At 44.2% G+C, this 20,161-nt stretch overlaps 1 protein-coding gene across 1 annotated transcript in view; it reads left to right on the top strand.

The window, feature by feature from the left end:
- Window positions 1-3,592: 3,592 nt before the first annotated feature.
- Window positions 3,593-20,161, top strand: part of LOC120036323 (inactive carboxypeptidase-like protein X2) — a gene marked incomplete at its 5' end in the record, with an annotated part of 37,974 nt that continues 21,405 nt past the window's right edge. The window contains 3 exons of the mRNA XM_038982799.1: window positions 3,593-3,890; window positions 6,027-6,166; window positions 10,793-10,892. Coding sequence (XP_038838727.1) covers window positions 3,593-3,890; window positions 6,027-6,166; window positions 10,793-10,892 — 538 coding nt within the window. The remainder of the gene's footprint in view (window positions 3,891-6,026; window positions 6,167-10,792; window positions 10,893-20,161) is intronic.

Genomic DNA, 20,161 nt, shown 5'->3' with positions numbered 1-20,161 from the left:
CCCCCCCCCCCCCCCCTCTAACCACTAGGCTACCTGCCTCCAACCTCTAACCACTAGGCTACCTTCCTCCCCGTCTTACCACTAGGCTACCTGCCTCCCACCTCTAACCACTAGACTACCTGCCTCCCACCTCTAACCACTAGACTACCTGCCTCCCCCCTCTAACCACTAGGCTACCTGCCTCCCCCCTCTAACCACTAGGCTACCTGCCTCCCACCTCTAACCACTAGACTACCTGCCTCCCCCCTCTAACCACTAGACTACCTGCCTCCCACCTCTAACCACTAGACTACCTGCCTCCCCCCTCTAACCACTAGACTACCTGCCTCCCACCTCTAACCACTAGGCTACCTGCCTCCCACCTCTAACAACTAGACTACCTGCCTCCCCCCTCTAACCACCAGGCTACCTGCCTCCCCCCTCTAACCACTAGACTACCTGCCTCCCCCCTCTAACCACTAGGCTACCTGCCTCCCCCCTCTAACCACTAGGCTACCTGCCTCCCACCTCTAACCACTAGACTACCTGCCTCCCCCTCTAACCACTAGGCTACCTGCCTCCCCCCTCTAACCACTAGGCTACCTGCCTCCCCCTCTAACCACTAGGCAACCTGCCTCCCCCTCTAACCACTAGGCTACCTGCATCCCCCCCTCTAACCACTAGGCTACCTGCCTCCCCCCTCTAACCACTAGACTACCTGCCTCCCTCCTCTAACCACTAGGCTACCTGCCTCCCCCTCTAACCACTAGGCTACCTGCCTCCCTCTCTAACCACTAGGCTACCTGCCTCCCCCCTCTAACCACTAGGCTACCTGCCTCCCTCCTCTAACCACTAGGCTACCTGCCTCCCCCCTCTAACCACTAGGCTACCTGCCTCCCCCCTCTAACCACTAGGCTACCTGCCTCCCTCCTCTAACCACTAGGCTACCTGCCTCCCCACTCTAACCACTAGGCTACCTGCCTCCCCACTCTAGCCACTAGGCTACCTGCTTCTAACCACTAGGATACCTGCCTCCCCCTCTAACCACTAGGCTACCTGCCTCCCACCTCTAACCACTAGGCTACCTGCATCCCCCCCTCTAACCACTAGGCTACCTGCCTCCCCCCTCTAACGACTAGACTACCTGCCTCCCTCCTCTAACCACTAGGCTACCTGCCCCACCCCCCCTCTAACCACTAGGCTACCTGCCTCCCCCCCTCTAACCACTAGGCTACCTGCCTCCCCCCTCTAACCACTAGGCTACCTGCCTCCCACCTCTAACCACTAGACTACCTGCCTCCCACCTCTAACCACTAGGCTACCTGCCTCCCCCTCTAACCACTAGGCTACCTGCCTCCCACCTCTAACCACTAGGCTACCTGCCTCCCCCCCTCTAACCACTAAGCTACCTGCCTCCCCCCTCTAACCACTAGACTACCTGCCTCCCCCCTCTAACCACTAGGCTACCTGCCTCCCCCCTCTAACCACTAGACTACCTGCCTCCCCCTCTAACCACTAGGCTACCTGCCTCCCCCTCTAACCACTAGGATACCTGCCCCCCCCTCTAACCACTAGACTACCTGCCTCCCCCCTCTAACCACTAGACTACCTGCCTCCCACCTCTAACCACTAGACTACCTGCCTCCCCCCTCTAACCACTAGGCTACCTGCCTCCCCCTCTAACCACTAGGCTACCTGCCTGCCCCCCCTCTACCCACTAGGCTACCTGCCTCCCTCCCTAACCACTAGGCTACCTGCCTCCCCCCTCTAACCACTAGGCTACCTGCCTCCCCCCTCTAGCCACGAGGCTACCTGCCTCCCTCCCTCTAACCACTAGGCTACCTGCCTCCCCCCCCTCTAACCACTAGGCTACCTGCCTCCCCCTCTAACCACTAGGCTACCTGCCTCCCCCCTCTAACCACTAGGCTACCTGCCTCCCCCCTCTAACCACTAGGCTACCTGCCTCCCCCCTCTAACCACTAGGCTACCTGCCTCCCCCCTCTAACCACTAGACTACCTGCCTCCCACCTCTAACCACTAAGCTACCTGCCTCCCACCTCCCTGTCTATCCCTCCCTGTCTATCCCTCCCTGTCTATCTCTCCCTGTCTATCTCTCCCTGTCTATCCCTCCCTGTCTATCCCTCCCTGTCTATCTCTCCCTGTCTATCCCTCCCTGTCTATCTCTCCCTGTCTATCTCTCCCTGTCTATCTCTCCCTGTCTATCCCTCCCTGTCTATCCCTCCCTGTCTATCTCTCCCTGTCTATCTCTCCCTGTCTATCCCTCCCTGTCTATCCCTCCCTGTCTATCTCTCCCTGTCTATCTCTCCCTGTCTATCCCTCCCTGTCTATCCCTCCCTGTCTATCCCTCCCTGTCTATCTCTCCCTGTCTATCTCTCCCTGTCTATCCCTCCCTGTCTATCCCTCCCTGTCTATCTCTCCCTGTCTATCTCTCCCTGTCTATCCCTCCCTGTCTATCTCTCCCTGTCTATCTCTCCCTGTCTATCCCTCCCTGTCTATCCCTCCCTGTCTATCTCTCCCTGTCTATCCCTCCCTGTCTATCTCTCCCTGTCTATCTCTCCCTGTCTATCCCTCCCTGTCTATCCCTCCCTGTCTATCCCTCCCTGTCTATCTCTCCCTGTCTATCCCTCCCTGTCTATCTCTCCCTGTCTATCCCTCCCTGTCTATCCCTCCCTGTCTATCTCTCCCTGTCTATCTCTCCCTGTCTATCCCCCCCTGTCTATCTCTCCCTGTCTATCCCTCCCTGTCTATCTCTCCCTGTCTATCCCTCCCTGACTCCCCGTCTTCGTTAAATATGGTGACGGATTTCCTACCACCTGTTTTTCTCCATATAATCTGATTCCCACTTGAGGTCTTTCAGTCCTACTCTACCCACCTATCCCTGAGGTACTGACAGTGTGTCCTCTGGGCCCTGTTCAAAAGGAATGAAATATATGCTATAGGTTGTCATTTGGGACCAAACCACTGTGAGTTAATAGGCCAGGGGTTTGGACAGAGTAGAAATGGGTTGTAAACACAATGAGATAACCCTCACGGAAAGGCCAATTTGCTCCTCCGTTTTGAAATGATCAATCACATCAGGCAATGTTGCATGGAAATGCAAACACAAGCCTCTGGGTGTTCCTGTGTGTCAATAAATAAATAAAGTAAATAAGTACATTTTAGTAAATAAATACCAAGTAAATAAGTCCTCCCTCCTCTCTCCTCTCCTCTATTCCAATTCCTTTACTCTCCTCCCTCCTCTCCTCCCTCTCTCTCGCTCCTCTCCCTCCTCTCTCCTCCCTCCTCTATCTCCTCTCCTACGTCCTCTCTCTTCTCCTCTCTTCCCTCCTCTCTCCTCCCTCCTCCCATTCCCTTTTTCTCGACTCGTCTCTCCTCTCCTCGCGCCACTCTCTCTCCTCTCCTCTCCTCCCCTCGCCTCTCCTCCCTCCTCTCCTCCCGCCCCTCCCCTCTCCTCCCTATCTCTCTCCTCCCCTCCCTCTCTCTCCTCTCCTCTCCTCCCTCCTCTTTCCTCCCATTCCCTTTTTCTCATCTCCTCTTTCTACTTCTCTCCTCCCTCCTCCTCTCCTTCTCCTTCTCGTTCTCCTCTCCTCAGGTAGCAGCAGAGACGCGTGCGCTGGTCTCCTGGATGGAGAAGATCCCGTTTGTCCTGGGTGGTAACCTCCAGGGAGGGGAGTTGGTGGTGACCTTCCCCTACGACAGGATCCGTTCCCAGGGTGTATCCAGGGAGCAGACCCCCACCCCAGACGACCACGTGTTCCGCTGGCTCGCCTTCTCCTACGCGTCCACCCACCGCCTGATGACCGACGCCAGGCGGCGCGTCTGCCACACCGAGGACTTTGCCAAGGAAGATGGCACCATCAACGGGGCGTCCTGGCACACCGCGGCAGGGAGTTAGTGTTGTTGTTTTCCCATTCAGTTCAGTTCAGTTCAGTTCATTTCAGTTCATTTCAGTTTGATTCATTTCAGTTCAATTCATTTCAGTTCAGTTCAGTTTGATTCATTTCAGTTCAATTCAGTTCAGTTCAATTCAGTTCAGTTCAGTTCAGTTCAATTCAATTCAATTCAGTTCGATTCATTTCAGCTCAGTTCAGTTCGATTCATTTCAGTTCAGTTCAGTTCGATTCATTTCAGTTCAGTTGAGTTCAATTCATTTCAGTTCATTTCAGTTCAATTAATTTCAGTTCAGTTGAGTTCAATTCATTTCAGTTCAATTCATTTCAGTTCAATTCATTTCAGTTCAGTTGAGTTCAATTCATTTCAGTTCAATTCATTTCAGTTCAGTTCTATTCAATTCAGTTCAGTTCAATTCATTTCATTTCAGTTCAGTTCAATTCAGTTCAGTTCAATTCAGTTCAGTTTCGTTCAATTCATTTAATTTCAGTTCAGTTCAATTCATTTCAGTTCAGTTCAGTTCAAGTTCAGTTCAATTCAGTTCAGTTCAGTTCAATTCATTTCAGTTCAGTTCAGTTCAGTTCATTTCAGTTCAATTCATTTCAGTTCAGTTCAGTTCAGTTCATTTCATTTCAGTTCAGTTCAGTTCAGTTCAATTCAATTCATTTCAGTTCAATTCAGTTCAGTTCAATTCAGTTCAGTTCAATTCATTTCAGTTCAGTTCAATTCAATTCAGATCATTTCAGTTCAATTCATTTCAGTTCAGTTCAGTTCAATTCAATTCAGTTCAGTTCAGTTCAGTTCAATTCATTTCAGTTCAGTTCAATTCATTTCAGTTCAGCTCAGTTCAATTCAATTCAATTAATTTCAGTTCAGTTCAGTTCAGTTCAATTCAGTTCAGTTCAGTTCAGTTCAGTTCAATTCATATCAGTTCAGTTCAGTTCAGTTCAGTTCAGTTCAGTTCAATTCAATTCAATTCAATTCAATTAATTTCAGTTCAGTTCAAGTCAATTCATTTCAGTTCAGTTCAATTCATTTCATTTCAGTTCAATTCAGTTCAATTCCTTTCATGACTAGGCTTAATCTGTTGTAGCAGTATTTCTTAACTTACCCTGTTCACCTTCTCAGGTCTGTTAGTTATATTAGGTATCCGTCTAGGGTGTACGCGTCTGCATATTCACTTTAGCCACAGGCTGTTTGAATGTTTTTCTACAGGTTTCTTGGTAACATTGTAAAATAACGTGCAAAACTTACCAGAGAAAACATGACAACAGCCTGTGGCTAAAGTGAATATGCAGACGCGTACATCCGAGACGGATACCTAATATAACTAACAGCCCTGAGAAGGTGAACAGGGTAAAAATGTGGAACCTCTTCATTTCAACACATGTTAATTTGATTTATTATCACAGACCAGTACCAGAGTAGTTCTTCATTTCAACACATGTTAATTTGATTTATTATCACAGACCAGAACCAGAGTAGTTCTTCATTTCAACACATGTTGATTTGATTTATTATCACAGACCAGTACCAGAGTAGTTCTTCATTTCAACACATGTTAATTTGATTTATTATCACAGACCAGTACCAGAGTAGTTCTTCATTTCAACACATGTTAATTTGATTTTTTATCACAGACCAGTACCAGAGTAGTTCTTCATTTCAACACATGTTAATTTGATTTATTATCACAGACCAGTACCAGAGTAGTTCTTCGTTTCAACACATGTTAATTTGATTTATTATCACAGACCAGTACCAGAGTAGTTCTTCATTTCAACACATGTTGATTTGATGTATTATCACAGACCAGTACCAGAGTAGTTCTTCGTTTCAACACATGTTAATTTGATTTACTATCACAGACCAGTACCAGAGTAGTTCTTCATTTCAACACATGTTAATTTGATTTTTTATCACAGACCAGTACCAGAGTAGTTCTTCATTTCAACACATGTTAATTTGATTTATTATCACAGACCAGTACCAGAGTAGTTCTTCATTTCAACACATGGTAATTTGATTTATTATCTTTAGAAAACACTGGTGAGAAAAGAACATATGAGCTGATGTCTTTTCATTTGGCAGTTGGCCGACAGATAAATGACTCTGTCTGTCCACTGTGTTGGCAGGTATGAACGATTTCAGCTACTTGCACACCAACTGCTTTGAGTTGTCGATGTACGTGGGCTGTGACAAATTCCCCCACCAGAGTGAGCTGGCGGAGGAGTGGGAAAACAACCGGGAGTCTCTGCTCGTCTTCATGGAGCAGGTACAGTGGGCAGAGTCCAGAGAGGGTGTAGAGTCCAGAGAGGGTGCAGAGTCCAGAGAGGGTGTAGAGTCCAGAGAGAGGGTGTAGAGTCCAGAGAGAGGGTGTAGAGTCCAGAGAGGGTGTAGAGTCCAGAGAGGGTGTAGAGTCCAGAGAGGGTGTAGAGTCCAGAGAGGGTGTAGAGTCCAGAGAGGGTGTAGAGTCCAGAGAGGGTGTAGAGTCCAGAGAGGGTGTAGAGTCCAGAGAGGGTGTAGAATCCAGAGAGGGCGTAGAGTCCAGAGAGAGGGGGCAGAGTCCAGAGAGGGTGTAGAGGCCAGAGAGGGGGCAGAGTCCAGAGAGGGTGTAGAGTCCAGAGAGAGGGCGTAGAGTCCAGAGAGAGGGCGTAGAGTCCAGAGAGAGGGCGCAGAGTCCAGAGAGAGGGCGTAGAGTCCAGAGAGAGGGCGTAGAGTCCAGAGAGAGGGCGTAGAGTCCAGAAAGAGGGCGTAGAGTCCAGAGAGAGGGCGTAGAGTCCAGAGAGAGGGCGCAGAGTCCAGAGAGAGGGCGCAGAGTCCAGAGAGAGGGCGCAGAGTCCAGAGAGAGGGCGCAGAGTCCAGAGAGGCCGTAGAGTCCAGAGAGAGGGCGCAGAGTCCAGAGAGAGGGCGCAGAGTCCAGAGAGAGGGCGCAGAGTCCAGAGAGAGGGCGCAGAGTCCAGAGAGGCCGTAGAGTCCAGAGAGAGGGCGTAGAGTCCAGAGAGAGGGCGTAGAGTCCAGAGAGAGGGCGCAGAGTCCAGAGAGAGGGCGCAGAGTCCAGAGAGAGGGCGCAGAGTCCAGAGAGAGGGCGCAGAGTCCAGAGAGGGCGTAGAGACACACAGCCCCTGCAATTCACAATCACATATACACAGTAGTTACACACACACATTCAGCGTGCACACACACAAAAACACAAAAATTAAGTCCTATACAGATGTACTATCTTAATTTGATCACTCTGTTGTCACAGAGAATGGTCCTGTGCAGCAGGACATGCAAACGTGTAGTGTATTTGTGTTTTTAAAACCTGTTTGGGATAGGCGTGCCGCTATCGGGACACCTCGACAACATCCGGTGAAATTGCAGAGCGCCAAATTCAAGATTAAACTTTTATGAAATCATAAGTGTAATACATCAAAATAAAGCTTAACTTCTTGTTAATCCAGCCACTGTGTCAGATTTCAAAAAGGCTTTACGGCAAAAGCAAATCATGCGATTATCTGAGGACAGTGCCCAGCGAACAAAACATTACATACAGTTACCAGCCAAGTAGATTAGTCACGAAAGTAAGAAATAGCAATAAAATGAATCACTTACCTTTGATGATCTTCATATGGTTGCACTCACAAGACTCCATGTTACACAATAAATGTTTGTTTTGTTCAATAAAGTCCATCTTTATGTCCAAAAACCTCCGTTTTGTTGGCGCGTTTTGTTCAGTAATCCATTGGCTCAAATGCGGTCACAACAGGCAGATGAAAAATCCAAATAGTACCTGTAAAGTTAGTAGAAACATGTCAAACGATGTTTATAATAAATCCTCAGGTTGTTTTTAGCCTAGATAATCAATAATATTTCAACCGGACAATATAAAAGAAAAACAAGAAAGGTGCGCTCTTGCTCGTGCGCAGCAAACAGCTCTGGGGACTTCCCACACTCCACTCACTCAAAATGATCATTCTCCCTAATTTTTCAGGATAAAAGCCTGAAACAATGTCTAAAGACTGTTCACAACTAGTGGAAGCCATAGGGAACGTAATCTGTGTCCTATCCCTTTAAATGGTGGATAGGCTTTCAATGGAAAAACACCCATTTCAAAAGAATGGCACTTCCTGGATGGATTTTCCTCAGGTTTTCGCCTGCCGTATCAGTTCTGTTATCTTCTTCTGGCTGCAAGCCCGAGGCCGCCCACAATATGACAACAGCCACTTCAAGTGCAGGGCGCGAAATTCAAAATATATTTTTTTTAAATATTTAACTTTCACACATTAACAAGTCCAATACAGCATATGAAAGGTACACATCTTGTGAATCCAGCCAACATGTCCGATTTTTTAAATGTTTTACAGGGAAGACACAATATGTAAATCTATTAGCTAACCACGTTAGCAAAAGACACCACTTTTTTTACTCCACCAGTTTTTTACTCCATCAGTAGCTATCACAAATTCGACCAAATAAAGATATAAATAGCCACTAACCAAGAAACAACTTCATCAGATGACAGTCTGATAACATATTTATTGTATAGCATATGTTTTGTTCGAAAAATGTGCATATTTCAGGTATAAATCATAGTTTACATTGCAGCTACAATCAGAAATTGCACCGAAAGCAGCCATAATAATTACAGACACCAACGTCAAATACCTAATTACTCATCATAAAACATTTCTGAAAAATACATAGTGTACAGCAATTGAAAGACAGGCATCTTGTGATTCCAGACAATATTTCCGATTTATTAAGTGTTTTACAGCGAAAACAAAATGTAGCGTTATATTAGCTTACCACAATAGCCAGAAACACTTGGGCGCCGACGACTAGTTCACATCTACGACAGATATATGAAATAGCATCATAAAATGTTTCTTACTTTTGCTGATCTTCCATCAGAATGTTGGACAAGGTGTCCTTTGTCCAGAACAATCAACTTTCCCTCTTCATTTAGCAAGCGCACTAGCCAAGTGACACGGATCTCTCCATCGTCAACAAAGTCAGAGAACGGAACACGGCAAAACTCCCGAAAAATTTTCAATAATCTGATGAAACTATATTGAAAAAACATACTTTACGATGATATGGTGACATGTATCAAATAAAATCAAAGCCGGAGATAGTAGTCGCCTATAACGGCAGGTAAACAGAAGGCAAATCCAGGTCCCTTCTCGCGCTCTCCAGAAAACAGGAAACTGGTGACACGTCATGCCAAGAGCTATTATTCGAGCCCAGATCAAGTTACACACTCAATTTCTTCTCTCACTGCTTGTCGACATCTAGTGGAAGACGTATGAAGTGCATCTAAACTAATAAATATCAAGGACCTTTATAGGCAGCCCCTAGAAGAGAGCATCGATTTCAGATTTTCCACTTCCTGTCAGGAAGTTTGCTGCAAAAGGAGTTCTGTTTTACTCACAGATATAATCCAAACGGTTTTAGAAACTAGAGAGTGTTTTCTATCCAATAGTAATAATAATATGCATATTGTACGAGCAAGAATTGAGTACGAGGTCGTTTGAAATGGGCACCTTTTATCCGGCTACTCAATACTGCCCCTGCAGCCCAAACAGGTTAACTGACTTGCCTCGTTAAATAAAGGTTCAATTAAAAAAATTGCAAAAAATATACATATCTAGCAATGCAAATGAATTCCAGATTCAAATCATTTTACTACACAGATCATATACGTAACGTTATCAATCCAGCGAGTAAGATAACGTTAGCTAGCTAGCGAACAGTATGATAACGCTCGCTAGCTAGCGAGCCAGTAAGATAACGTAATGTTAGCTAGCGAACAGTAAGATAACGTTCGCTAGCTAGCGATCCAGCGAGTAAGATAACGTTAGCTAGCTAGCGAACAGTAAGATAACGTAATGTTAGCTAGCAAACAGTAAGATAATGTTCACTAGCTAGCGATCCAGCGAGTAAGATAACGTTAGCTAGCTAGCGAACAGTAAGATAACGTAATGTTAGCTACCGAACAGTATGCTTTGACTTGCAATGAAATCCACTTTCTGACTAAATTAGAAACGTATAATGTGTGAAAATGTAGCTAGACTCTTACCTTTATACTGGGATGAACGCTTCACGGCGGACTGGAACCATTTAACTCTGTTTGTTGCTACATCTTGTTTGGACAGCGTTGTGTCAAGTCACTCCGGATCACACTGACCGGGGCGTGTGCAAAAGAGTAGCCCGTAACAACTTTTTCCAACTGAACTGTCGATAGCGCTACATTCAGGGCATCAATGTTGCTGAGAAAAGTAGCAAAACGTTTGTAGTTCTCGATGGCTAACGTGATATCTTTCAGAAACACAGCAGTAGAAAGGACTGTCAACACACACTGAACAGCTCACGTTATAGACAGAAACATGCTACATGGCAGACCAATCCAAACTCATCTCCCGGCATGTCCAGCCCATCCATTATCTCAGCCAATCATGGCTAACGGGAAGGTTCCTGACGTTTTCCGTGGCTAAACCAATTAAACTAATATTTTAACAAATTGTATTCGTATTTACAGATTGAATAAACGTTTGCTATTAAGGCACATGAAAGTTTACATGTTCCAGAAGGCATTTCGATCAACGACAACAAGACGTTCAAATGCCTCTCCTGCGAAGTAGCGACACGCGACATAGGTATAGCTTCCTGAAACGAATCATATTATATTGTTTAAATATTTATATCAAGGACCACATTGAAAATAATAGTTTTTAAAGCATTCATGTGTCATACTCTGGGTTTCTTATACTTTTAAATACTGTTACAACTTGTTTTACCCCAAAATAAAATATAATTTCATCAAACTAATATTAAAAATGATACATTCCATATTATTATTGTTGTTATTATTATCATACAGTCAGTTGATCTTTGACCTCTGACCTTTCATGCACAGGTGCATCGTGGGATCAAAGGCATTGTCTGGGACATTCAGGGGCGGGGCATAGCCAACGCCATCATCCAGGTGGAAGGGATCGGCCATGACATCAGAACAGGTAGAGTACATTCTATTATAGTATACTCTGTGTTTTCATTCTGTGTCCATACATACTATAGAGAGATGTATTATAGTATACTCTGTGTCCATACATACCGTAGAGAGATGTATTATAGTATACTCTTTGTTCCCATTCTGTGTCCATACATACTATAGAGATATGTATTATATTATACTCTGTGTCCATACATACTATAGAGAGATGTATTATAGTATATTCTGTGTCCATACATACTATAGAGAGATGTATTATAGTATACTCGGTGTTCTCATTCTGTGTCCATACATACTATAGAGAGATGTAGTATAGTATACTCTATGTCCATACATACTATAGAGAGATGTAGTATATTATACTCTGTGTCCATACATACTATAGAGAGATGTATTATAGTATACTCTGTGTCCATACATACTATAGAGAGATGTAGTATAGTATACTCTGTGTCCATACATACTATAGAGAGATGTAGTATAGTATACTCTGTGTCCATACATACTATAGAGAGATGTAGTATAGTATACTCTGTGTCCATACATACTATAGAGAGATGTAGTATAGTATACTCTGTGGCCATACATACTATAGAGAGATGTAGTATAGTATACTCTGTGTCCATACATACTATAGAGAGATGTAGTATAGTATACTCTGTGTCCATACATACTATAGAGAGATGTAGTATAGTATACTCTGTGGCCATACATACTATAGAGAGATGTAGTATAGTATACTCTGTGTCCATACATACTATAGAGAGATGTACTATAGTATACTCTGTGTCCATACATACTATAGAGAGATGTAGTATAGTATACTCTGTGTCCATACATACTATAGAGAGATGTAGTATAGTATACTCTATGTCCATACATACTATAGAGAGATGTATTATAGTATACTCTGTGTCCATACATACTATAGAGAGATGTAGTATAGTATACTCTATGTCCATACATACTATAGAGAGATGTATTATAGTATACTCTGTGTTCCCATTCTGTGTCCATGGATACTATAGAGAGATGTATTATAGTATACTCTGTGTTCCCATTCTGTGTCCATGGATCTGACATTACTCCACCAAACCCAGTCCAAAATGCCACTCCAGTAGGTGACATGTCCCGTGTGTATTACCACGTGTGTATCAACCAATGATAATACAATAATACAATCAATGACATAGTAGTACATTGGATATTGTTTTATCTTCATAAAATTCCATCAGTAGCATTCTATAGAACACATCATTAGCATTCTATAGAACACATCATTAGCATTCTATAGAAAACATCATTAACATTCTATAGAACACATCATTAGCATTCTATAGAACACATCATTAGCATTCTATAGAACACATCATTAGCATTCTATAGAAAACACCATTAGCATTCTATAGAAAACACCATTAGCATTCTATAGAACACATCATTAGCATTCTATAGAAAACATCAGTAGCATTCTATAGAAAACATCAGTAGCATTCTATAGAACACATCATTAGCATTCTATAGAAAACATCATTAGCATTCTATAGAACACATCATTAGCGTTCTATAGAAAACATCATTAGCATTCTATAGAAAACATCAGTAGCATTCTATAGAACACATCATTAGCATTCTATAGAACACATCATTAGCATTCTATAGAAAACATCATTAGCATTCTATAGAACACATCATTAGCATTCTATAGAAAACATCAGTAGCATTCTATAGAACACATCATTAGCATTCTATAGAACACATCATTAGCATTCTATAGAAAACATCAGTAGCATTCTATAGAAAACATCAGTAGCATTCTATAGAAAACATCAGTAGCATTCTATAGAAAACATCATTAGCATTCTATAGAAAACACCATTAGCATTCTATAGAACACATCATTAGCATTCTATAGAAAACACCATTAGCATTCTATAGAAAACATCATTAGCATTCTATAGAACACATCATTAGCATTCTATAGAAAACATCATTAGCATTCTATAGAACACATCATTAGCATTCTATAGAACACATCAGTAGCATTCTATAGAAAACATCATTAGCATTCTATAGAAAACATCATTAGCATTCTATAGAAAACATCATTAGCATTCTATAGAACACATCATTAACATTCTATAGAACACATCATTAGCAGAGAATGTATTATGGACAAAAGTATATATTCATTTTGACAGGGAACCAAATTGACAAATTGAACATGATCATTAGATAAACAATATTTATAGCATATAATTAATCAATATAATTAACCAAAAGTAAGAACTTCTTCATGAGCCAAAGACAGTAACGTTGGATCATTAAACTCTCACAGACGCTGATCATGCTGCTATTTCATGCAGCAGGAAACAGCTACCATTTTATAGAAAGACATGAATATATTACTATACAGTAGATACTGCCTGCAGGCCTGATGACACGAGTATCTGTCCCTCTTTGCCTTGTATTTTAGAATTCATATGTGTGGGTAAGTTTATATTGTGCAGTTAAAGCACGGGGCAGAAGTGTTGCTTCAGGGTTTAATGAAAGTCCCAGGACTCTTCCTTTCTACAGTATGAGTCTCTCTCACACACACACACACACACACACACACACACACACACACACACACACACACACACACACACACACACACACACACACACACACACACACACACACACACACACACACACACACACACACACTCTCTCTCTCTCTCTTAAAAAGGAGGCTTCACATGTGTAAAGCGGGGAACACCAAGTCTCTGCTGTGAACTACCTATTAATAGAAAAGGTACTTGCTATTCCCCAGTGATCAGAGTGTGAATCATCATCGTCATGTCTTCACTGTGAACCCAGGATAGACAGACAGCAGATACACACACAAACATAACACACACACACACACGCACGCCGACACGCACACACGCAGACACGCAGACACACACGCACGCAGACACACACACACGCCGACACACACACACACACACACACGCACGCAGACACACACACACACACACACACACACACACACACAGAAGGATAGACACACATTAATAATGAAGACATTCCAGGGTTGATTTCCTGGACGTATCAACATTCATGTACATACTTCCTCTATTGGGCCAACCAACCAGTGCTCTCGCACATTGGCTAACCGGGCTATCAGCATTGTGTCCCACCACCCACCACCTGCCAACCCTTCTTTTACGCTACTGCTACTCTCTGTTCATCATATATGCATAGTCACTTTAACCATATCTACATGTACATACTACCTCAATCAGCCTGACTAACCGGTGTCTGTATATAGCCTCTCTACTGTATATAGCCTCTCTACTCTATATAGCCTCTCTACTGTATATAGCCCCTCTACTGTATATAGCCTCTCTACTGTATATAGCCTCTCTACTCTATATAGCCTCTCTACTGTATATAGCCTCTCTACTGTATATAACCTCTCTACTGTATATAGCCTCTCTACTGTATATAGCCTCTCTACTGTATATAGCCTCACTACTGTATATAGCCTCTCTACTGTATATAGCCTCTCTACTGTATATAGCCTCACTACTGTCTATAGCCTCTCTACTGTATATAACCTCTCTACTGTATATAGCCTCTCTACTGTATATAGCCTCTCTACTGTATATAGCCTCTCTACTGTATATAGCCTCTCTACTGTATATAGCCTCACTACTGTATATAGCCTCTCTACTGTATATAGCCTCTCTACTGTATATAGCCTCTACTGTATATAGCCTCTACTGTATATAGCCTCTCTAATGTATATAGCCTCTCTAATGTATATAGCCTCTCTACTGTATATAGCCTCTCTACTGTATATAGCCTCTCTACTGTATATAGCCTCACTACTGTATATAGCCTCTCTACTGTATATAGCCTCGCTACTGTATATAGCCTCGCTACTGTACATAGCCTGTCTACTGTATATAGCCCCTCTACTGGGTGGCGCAGTGGTCTAGGGCACTGCATCGCAGTGCTAGCTGCGCCACCAGAGTCTCTGGGTTCGCGCCCAGGCTCTGTCGCAGCCGGCTGCAACCGGGAGGTCCGTGGGGCGACGCACAATTGGCATAGCGTCGTCCGGGTTAGGGAGGGTTTGGCCGGTAGGGATATCCTTGTCTCAGTATGTAAAATGTAATAAAATGTATGCACTCTACTGTAAGTCGCTCTGGATAAGAGCGTCTGCTAAATGACTAAAATGTAAATGTAAAATGTACTGTATATAGCCTCTCTACTGTATATAGCCCCTCTACTGTATGTAGCATCTCTACTGTATATAGCCTCTCTACTGTATATAGCCTCTCTACTGTATATAGTCTCTCTACTGTATATAGCCTCTCTACTGTATATAGCCTCTCTACTGTATATAGCCTGTCTTTTTACTGTTGTTTTATTTCTTTACTTACCTATTGTTCATCTAATACCTTTTTTGCACTATTGGTTAGAGCCTGTAGGTAAGCATTTCACTGTAAGGTCTACTACACCTGTTGTATTCAGCATTTCACTGTAAGGTCTACTACACCTGTTGTATTCAGCATTTCACTGTAAGGTCTACACCTGTTGTATTCAGCATTTCACTGTAAGGTCTACACCTGTTGTATTCAGCATTTCACTGTAAGGTCTACACCTGTTGTATTCAGCATTTCACTGTAAGGTCTACACCTGTTGTATTCAGCATTTCACTGTAAGGTCTACTACACCTGTTGTATTCAGCATATATCTGTAAGGTCTACTACACCTGTTGTATTCAGCATTTCACTGTAAGGTCTACACCTGTTGTATTCAGCATTTCACTGTAAGGTCTACTACACCTGTTGTATTCAGCATTTCACTGTAAGGTCTACTAAACCTGTTGTATTCAGCAATTCACTGTAAGGTCTACACCTGTTGTATTCAGCATTTCACTGTAAGGTCTACTACACCTGTTGTATTCAGCATTTCACTGTAAGGTCTACACCTGTTGTATTCAGCATTTCACTGTAAGGTCTACTACACCTGTTGTATTCAGCATTTCACTGTAAGGTCTACTACACCTGTTGTATTCAGCAGTTCACTGTGAGGTCTACACCTGTTGTATTCAGCATTTCACTGTGAGGTCTACTACACCTGTTGTATTCAGCATTTCACTGTAAGGTCTACAACACCTGTTGTATTCAGCATTTCACTGTAAGGTCTACTACACCTGTTGTATTCAGCATTTCACTGTAAGGTCTACTACACCTGTTGTATTCAGCATTTCACTGTAAGGTCTACTACACCTGTTGTATTCAGCATTTCACTGTGAGGTCTACTACACCTGTTGTATTCAGCATTTCACTGTAAGGTCTACTACACCTGTTGTATTCAGCATTTCACTGTAAGGTCTACACCTGTTGTATTCAGCATTTCACTGTAAGGTCTACACCTGTTGTATTCAGCATTTCACTGTAAGGTCTACACCTGTTGTATTCAGCAGTTCACTGTAAGGTCTACTACACCTGTTGTATTCGGCATTTCACTGTAAGGTCTACACCTGTTGTATTCAGCATTTCACTGTAAGGTCTACACCTGTTGGATTCAGCATTTCACTGTAAGGTCTACACCTGTTGTATTCAGCATTTCACTGTGAGGTCTACTACACCTGTTGTATTCAGCATTTCACTGTAAGGTCTACTACACCTGTTGTATTCAGCAGTTCACTGTAAGGTCTACTACACCTGTTGTATTCAGCATTTCACTGTGAGGTCTACTACACCTGTTGTATTCAGCATTTCACTGTAAGGTCTACTACACCTGTTGTATTCAGCATTTCACTGTGAGGTCTACTACACCTGTTGTATTCAGCATTTCACTGTAAGGTCTACTACACCTGTTGTATTCAGCAGTTCACTGTAAGGTCTACTACACCTGTTGTATTCAGCATTTCACTGTAAGGTCTACTACACCTGTTCTATTCAGCATTTCACTGTAAGGTCTACTACACCTATTGTATTAAGCATTTCACTGTAAGGTCAACTACACCTGTTGTATTCAGCATTTCACTGTAAGGTCTACTACACCTGTTGTATTCAGCATTTCACTGTAAGGTCTACTACACCTGTTGTATTCAGCATTTCACTGTAAGGTCTACTACACCTGTTGTATTCAGCATTTCACTGTAAGGTCTACTACACCTGTTGTATTCAGCATTTCACTGTGAGGTCTACTACACCTGTTGTATTCAGCATTTCACTGTAAGGTCTACTACACCTGTTGTATTCAGCATTTCACTGTGAGGTCTACTATACCTGTTGTATTCAGCATTTCACTGTACGGTCTACTACACCTGTTGTATTCAGCATTTCACTGTAAGGTCTACTACACCTGTTGTATTCAGCATTTCACTGTGAGGTCTACTACACCTGTTGTATTCAGCATTTCACTGTGAGGTCTACTCCACCTGTTGTATTCAGCATTTCACTGTGAGGTCTACACCTGTTGTATTCAGCATTTCACTGTGAGGTCTACTACACCTGTTGTATTCAGCATTTCACTGTAAGGTCTACAACACCTGTTGTATTCAGCATTTCACTGTAAGGTCTACTACACCTGTTGTATTCAGCATTTCACTGTAAGGTCTACTACACCTGTTGTATTCAGCATTTCACTGTAAGGTCTACTACACCTGTTGTATTCAGCATTTCACTGTGAGGTCTACTACACCTGTTGTATTCAGCATTTCACTGTAAGGTCTACTACACCTGTTGTATTCAGCACACGTGACAAATACACTTTAATTTGATTAGTTATTAGCATTTTATAGCATGTCATTTTTTTGGTAAAGGACAAAGCAACAGCAAGCTTCACTTGTAGATGTGTAACGTCAGTGAGTCACTCGTTAGAGCAGACGTTCTACTGGTACCAATGTGTTGCTCTCCGTGTATCTGGGACAGCGGATCAACAGATGTGTAACGTCAGTGAGTCACTCGTTAGAGCAGACGTTCTACTGGTACCAATGTGTTGCTCTCCGTGTATCCGGGACAGCGGATCAACAGATGTGTAACGTCAGTGAGTCACTCGTTAGAGCAGACGTTCTACTGGTACCAATGTGTTGCCCTCCGTGTATCTGGGACAGCGGATCAACAGATGTGTAACGTCAGTGAGTCACTCGTTAGAGCAGACGTTCTACTGGTACCAATGTGTTGCTCTCCGTGTTGCCGTGACAGCGGATCGACAGATGGGTAACGTCAGTGTGTCACTCGTTAGAGCAGACGTTCTACTGGTACCAATGTGTTGCTCTCCGTGTTGCCGTGACAGCGGATCGACAGATGTGTAACGTCAGTGAGTCACTCGTTAGAGCAGACGTTCTACTGGTACCAATGTGTTGCTCTCCGTGTTGCCGTGACAGCGGATCGACAGATGTGTAACGTCAGTGAGTCACTCGTTAGAGCAGACGTTCTACTGGTACCAATGTGTTGCTCTCCGTGTTGCCGTGACAGCGGATCAACAGATGTGTAACGTCAGTGAGTCACTCGTTAGAGCAGACGTTCTACTGGTACCAATGTGTTGCTCTCCGTGTTGCCGTGACAGCGGATCAACAGATGCTTAACTGTCACCGTATTTCACACACAGATCAGTGGTTGAGCTGAGATGTGAGGATGGGTGGGTGAACAGCATGATGGGTAGGTAAATCAAACTGTCGTTTCTGCGGCTGGATCAAAGGTTCAGCACACATGGTGAGTTCAGTTCACCGTTACTTACAGGAGACAGGAGACAGGAGGGAGGAGACAGGAGGGAGGAGACAGGAGGGAGGAGACAGAAGACAGCAGGGGGGAGACAAGAGACAGGAGGGAGGAGGGAGGAGACAGGAGACAGCAGGGAGGAGACAGGAGACAGGAGGGAGGAGACAGGAGGGAGGAGACAGGAGACAGGAGGTAAAACACAATGTCATGCCTAGTGGAGACAGGAGACAGGAGGTAAAACACAATGTCATGCCTAGTGGAGACAGGAGACAGGAGGGAGGTAAAACACAATGTCATGCCTAGTGGAGACAGGAGACAGGAGACAGGAGGGAGGAGACAGGAGACAGGAGGGAGGAGACAGGAGGGAGGAGACAGGAGACAGGAGGTAAAACACAATGTCATGCCTAGTGGAGACAGGAGACAGGAGGTAAAACACAATGTCATGCCTAGTGGAGACAGGAGACAGGAGACAGGAGGGAGGTAAAACACAATGTCATGCCTAGTGGAGACAGGAGACAGGAGACAGCAGGGAGGAGACAGGAGGGAGGAGACAGGAGACAGGAGGTAAAACACAATGTCATGCCTAGTGGAGACAGGAGACAGGAGACAACAGGGAGGTAAAACACAATGTCATGCCTAGTGGAGACAGGAGGGAGGAGACAGGAGACAGGAGATAGGAGACAGGAGACAGCAGGGATGAAAACACAATGTCATGCCTAGTGGAGACAGGAGGGAGGAGACAGGAGACAGGAGACAGCAGGGAGGAAAACACAATGTCATGCCTAGTGGAGACAGGAGATAGGAGACAGGAGATAGGAGACAGGAGACAGGAGACAGCAGGGAGGTAAAACACAATGTCATGCCTAGTGGAGACAGGAGGGAGGAGACAGGAGACAGGAGACAGCAGGGAGGAAAACACAATGTCATGCCTAGTGGAGACAGGAGATAGGAGATAGGAGACAGGAGACAGGAGACAGCAGGGAGGTAAAACACAATGTCATGCCTAGTGGAGACAGGAGACAGGAGACAGCAGGGAGGTAAAACACAATGTCATGCCTAGTGGAGACAGGAGACAGGAGACAGCAGGGAGGAGACAGGAGGGAGGAGACAGGAGACAGGAGGTAAAACACAATGTCATGCCTAGTGGAGACAGGAGACAGGAGACAGCAGGGAGGTAAAACACAATGTCATGCCTAGTGGAGACAGGAGGGAGGAGACAGGATACAGGAGATAGGAGACAGGAGACAGCAGGGAGGAAAACACAATGTCATGCCTAGTGGAGACAGGAGGGAGGAGACATGAGACAGGAGACAGGAGACAGGAGACAGCAGGGAGGTAAAACACAATGTCATGCCTAGTGGAGACAGGAGACAGGAGACAGGAGATAGGAGACAGGAGACAGGAGACAGCAGGGAGGAAAACACAATGTCATGCCTAGTGGAGACAGGAGGGAGGAGACAGGAGACAGGAGATAGGAGACAGGAGACAGCAGGGAGGAAAACACAATGTCATGCCTAGTGGAGACAGGAGGGAGGAGACAGGAG

This window comes from Salvelinus namaycush, unplaced genomic scaffold (genome assembly GCF_016432855.1).
Source record: "Salvelinus namaycush isolate Seneca unplaced genomic scaffold, SaNama_1.0 Scaffold1302, whole genome shotgun sequence".
Lineage (NCBI taxonomy): Eukaryota > Metazoa > Chordata > Actinopteri > Salmoniformes > Salmonidae > Salvelinus > Salvelinus namaycush.
Note: the sequence above shows the minus strand (reverse complement) of the source record. Positions and strands in the feature narration are given on the sequence as shown.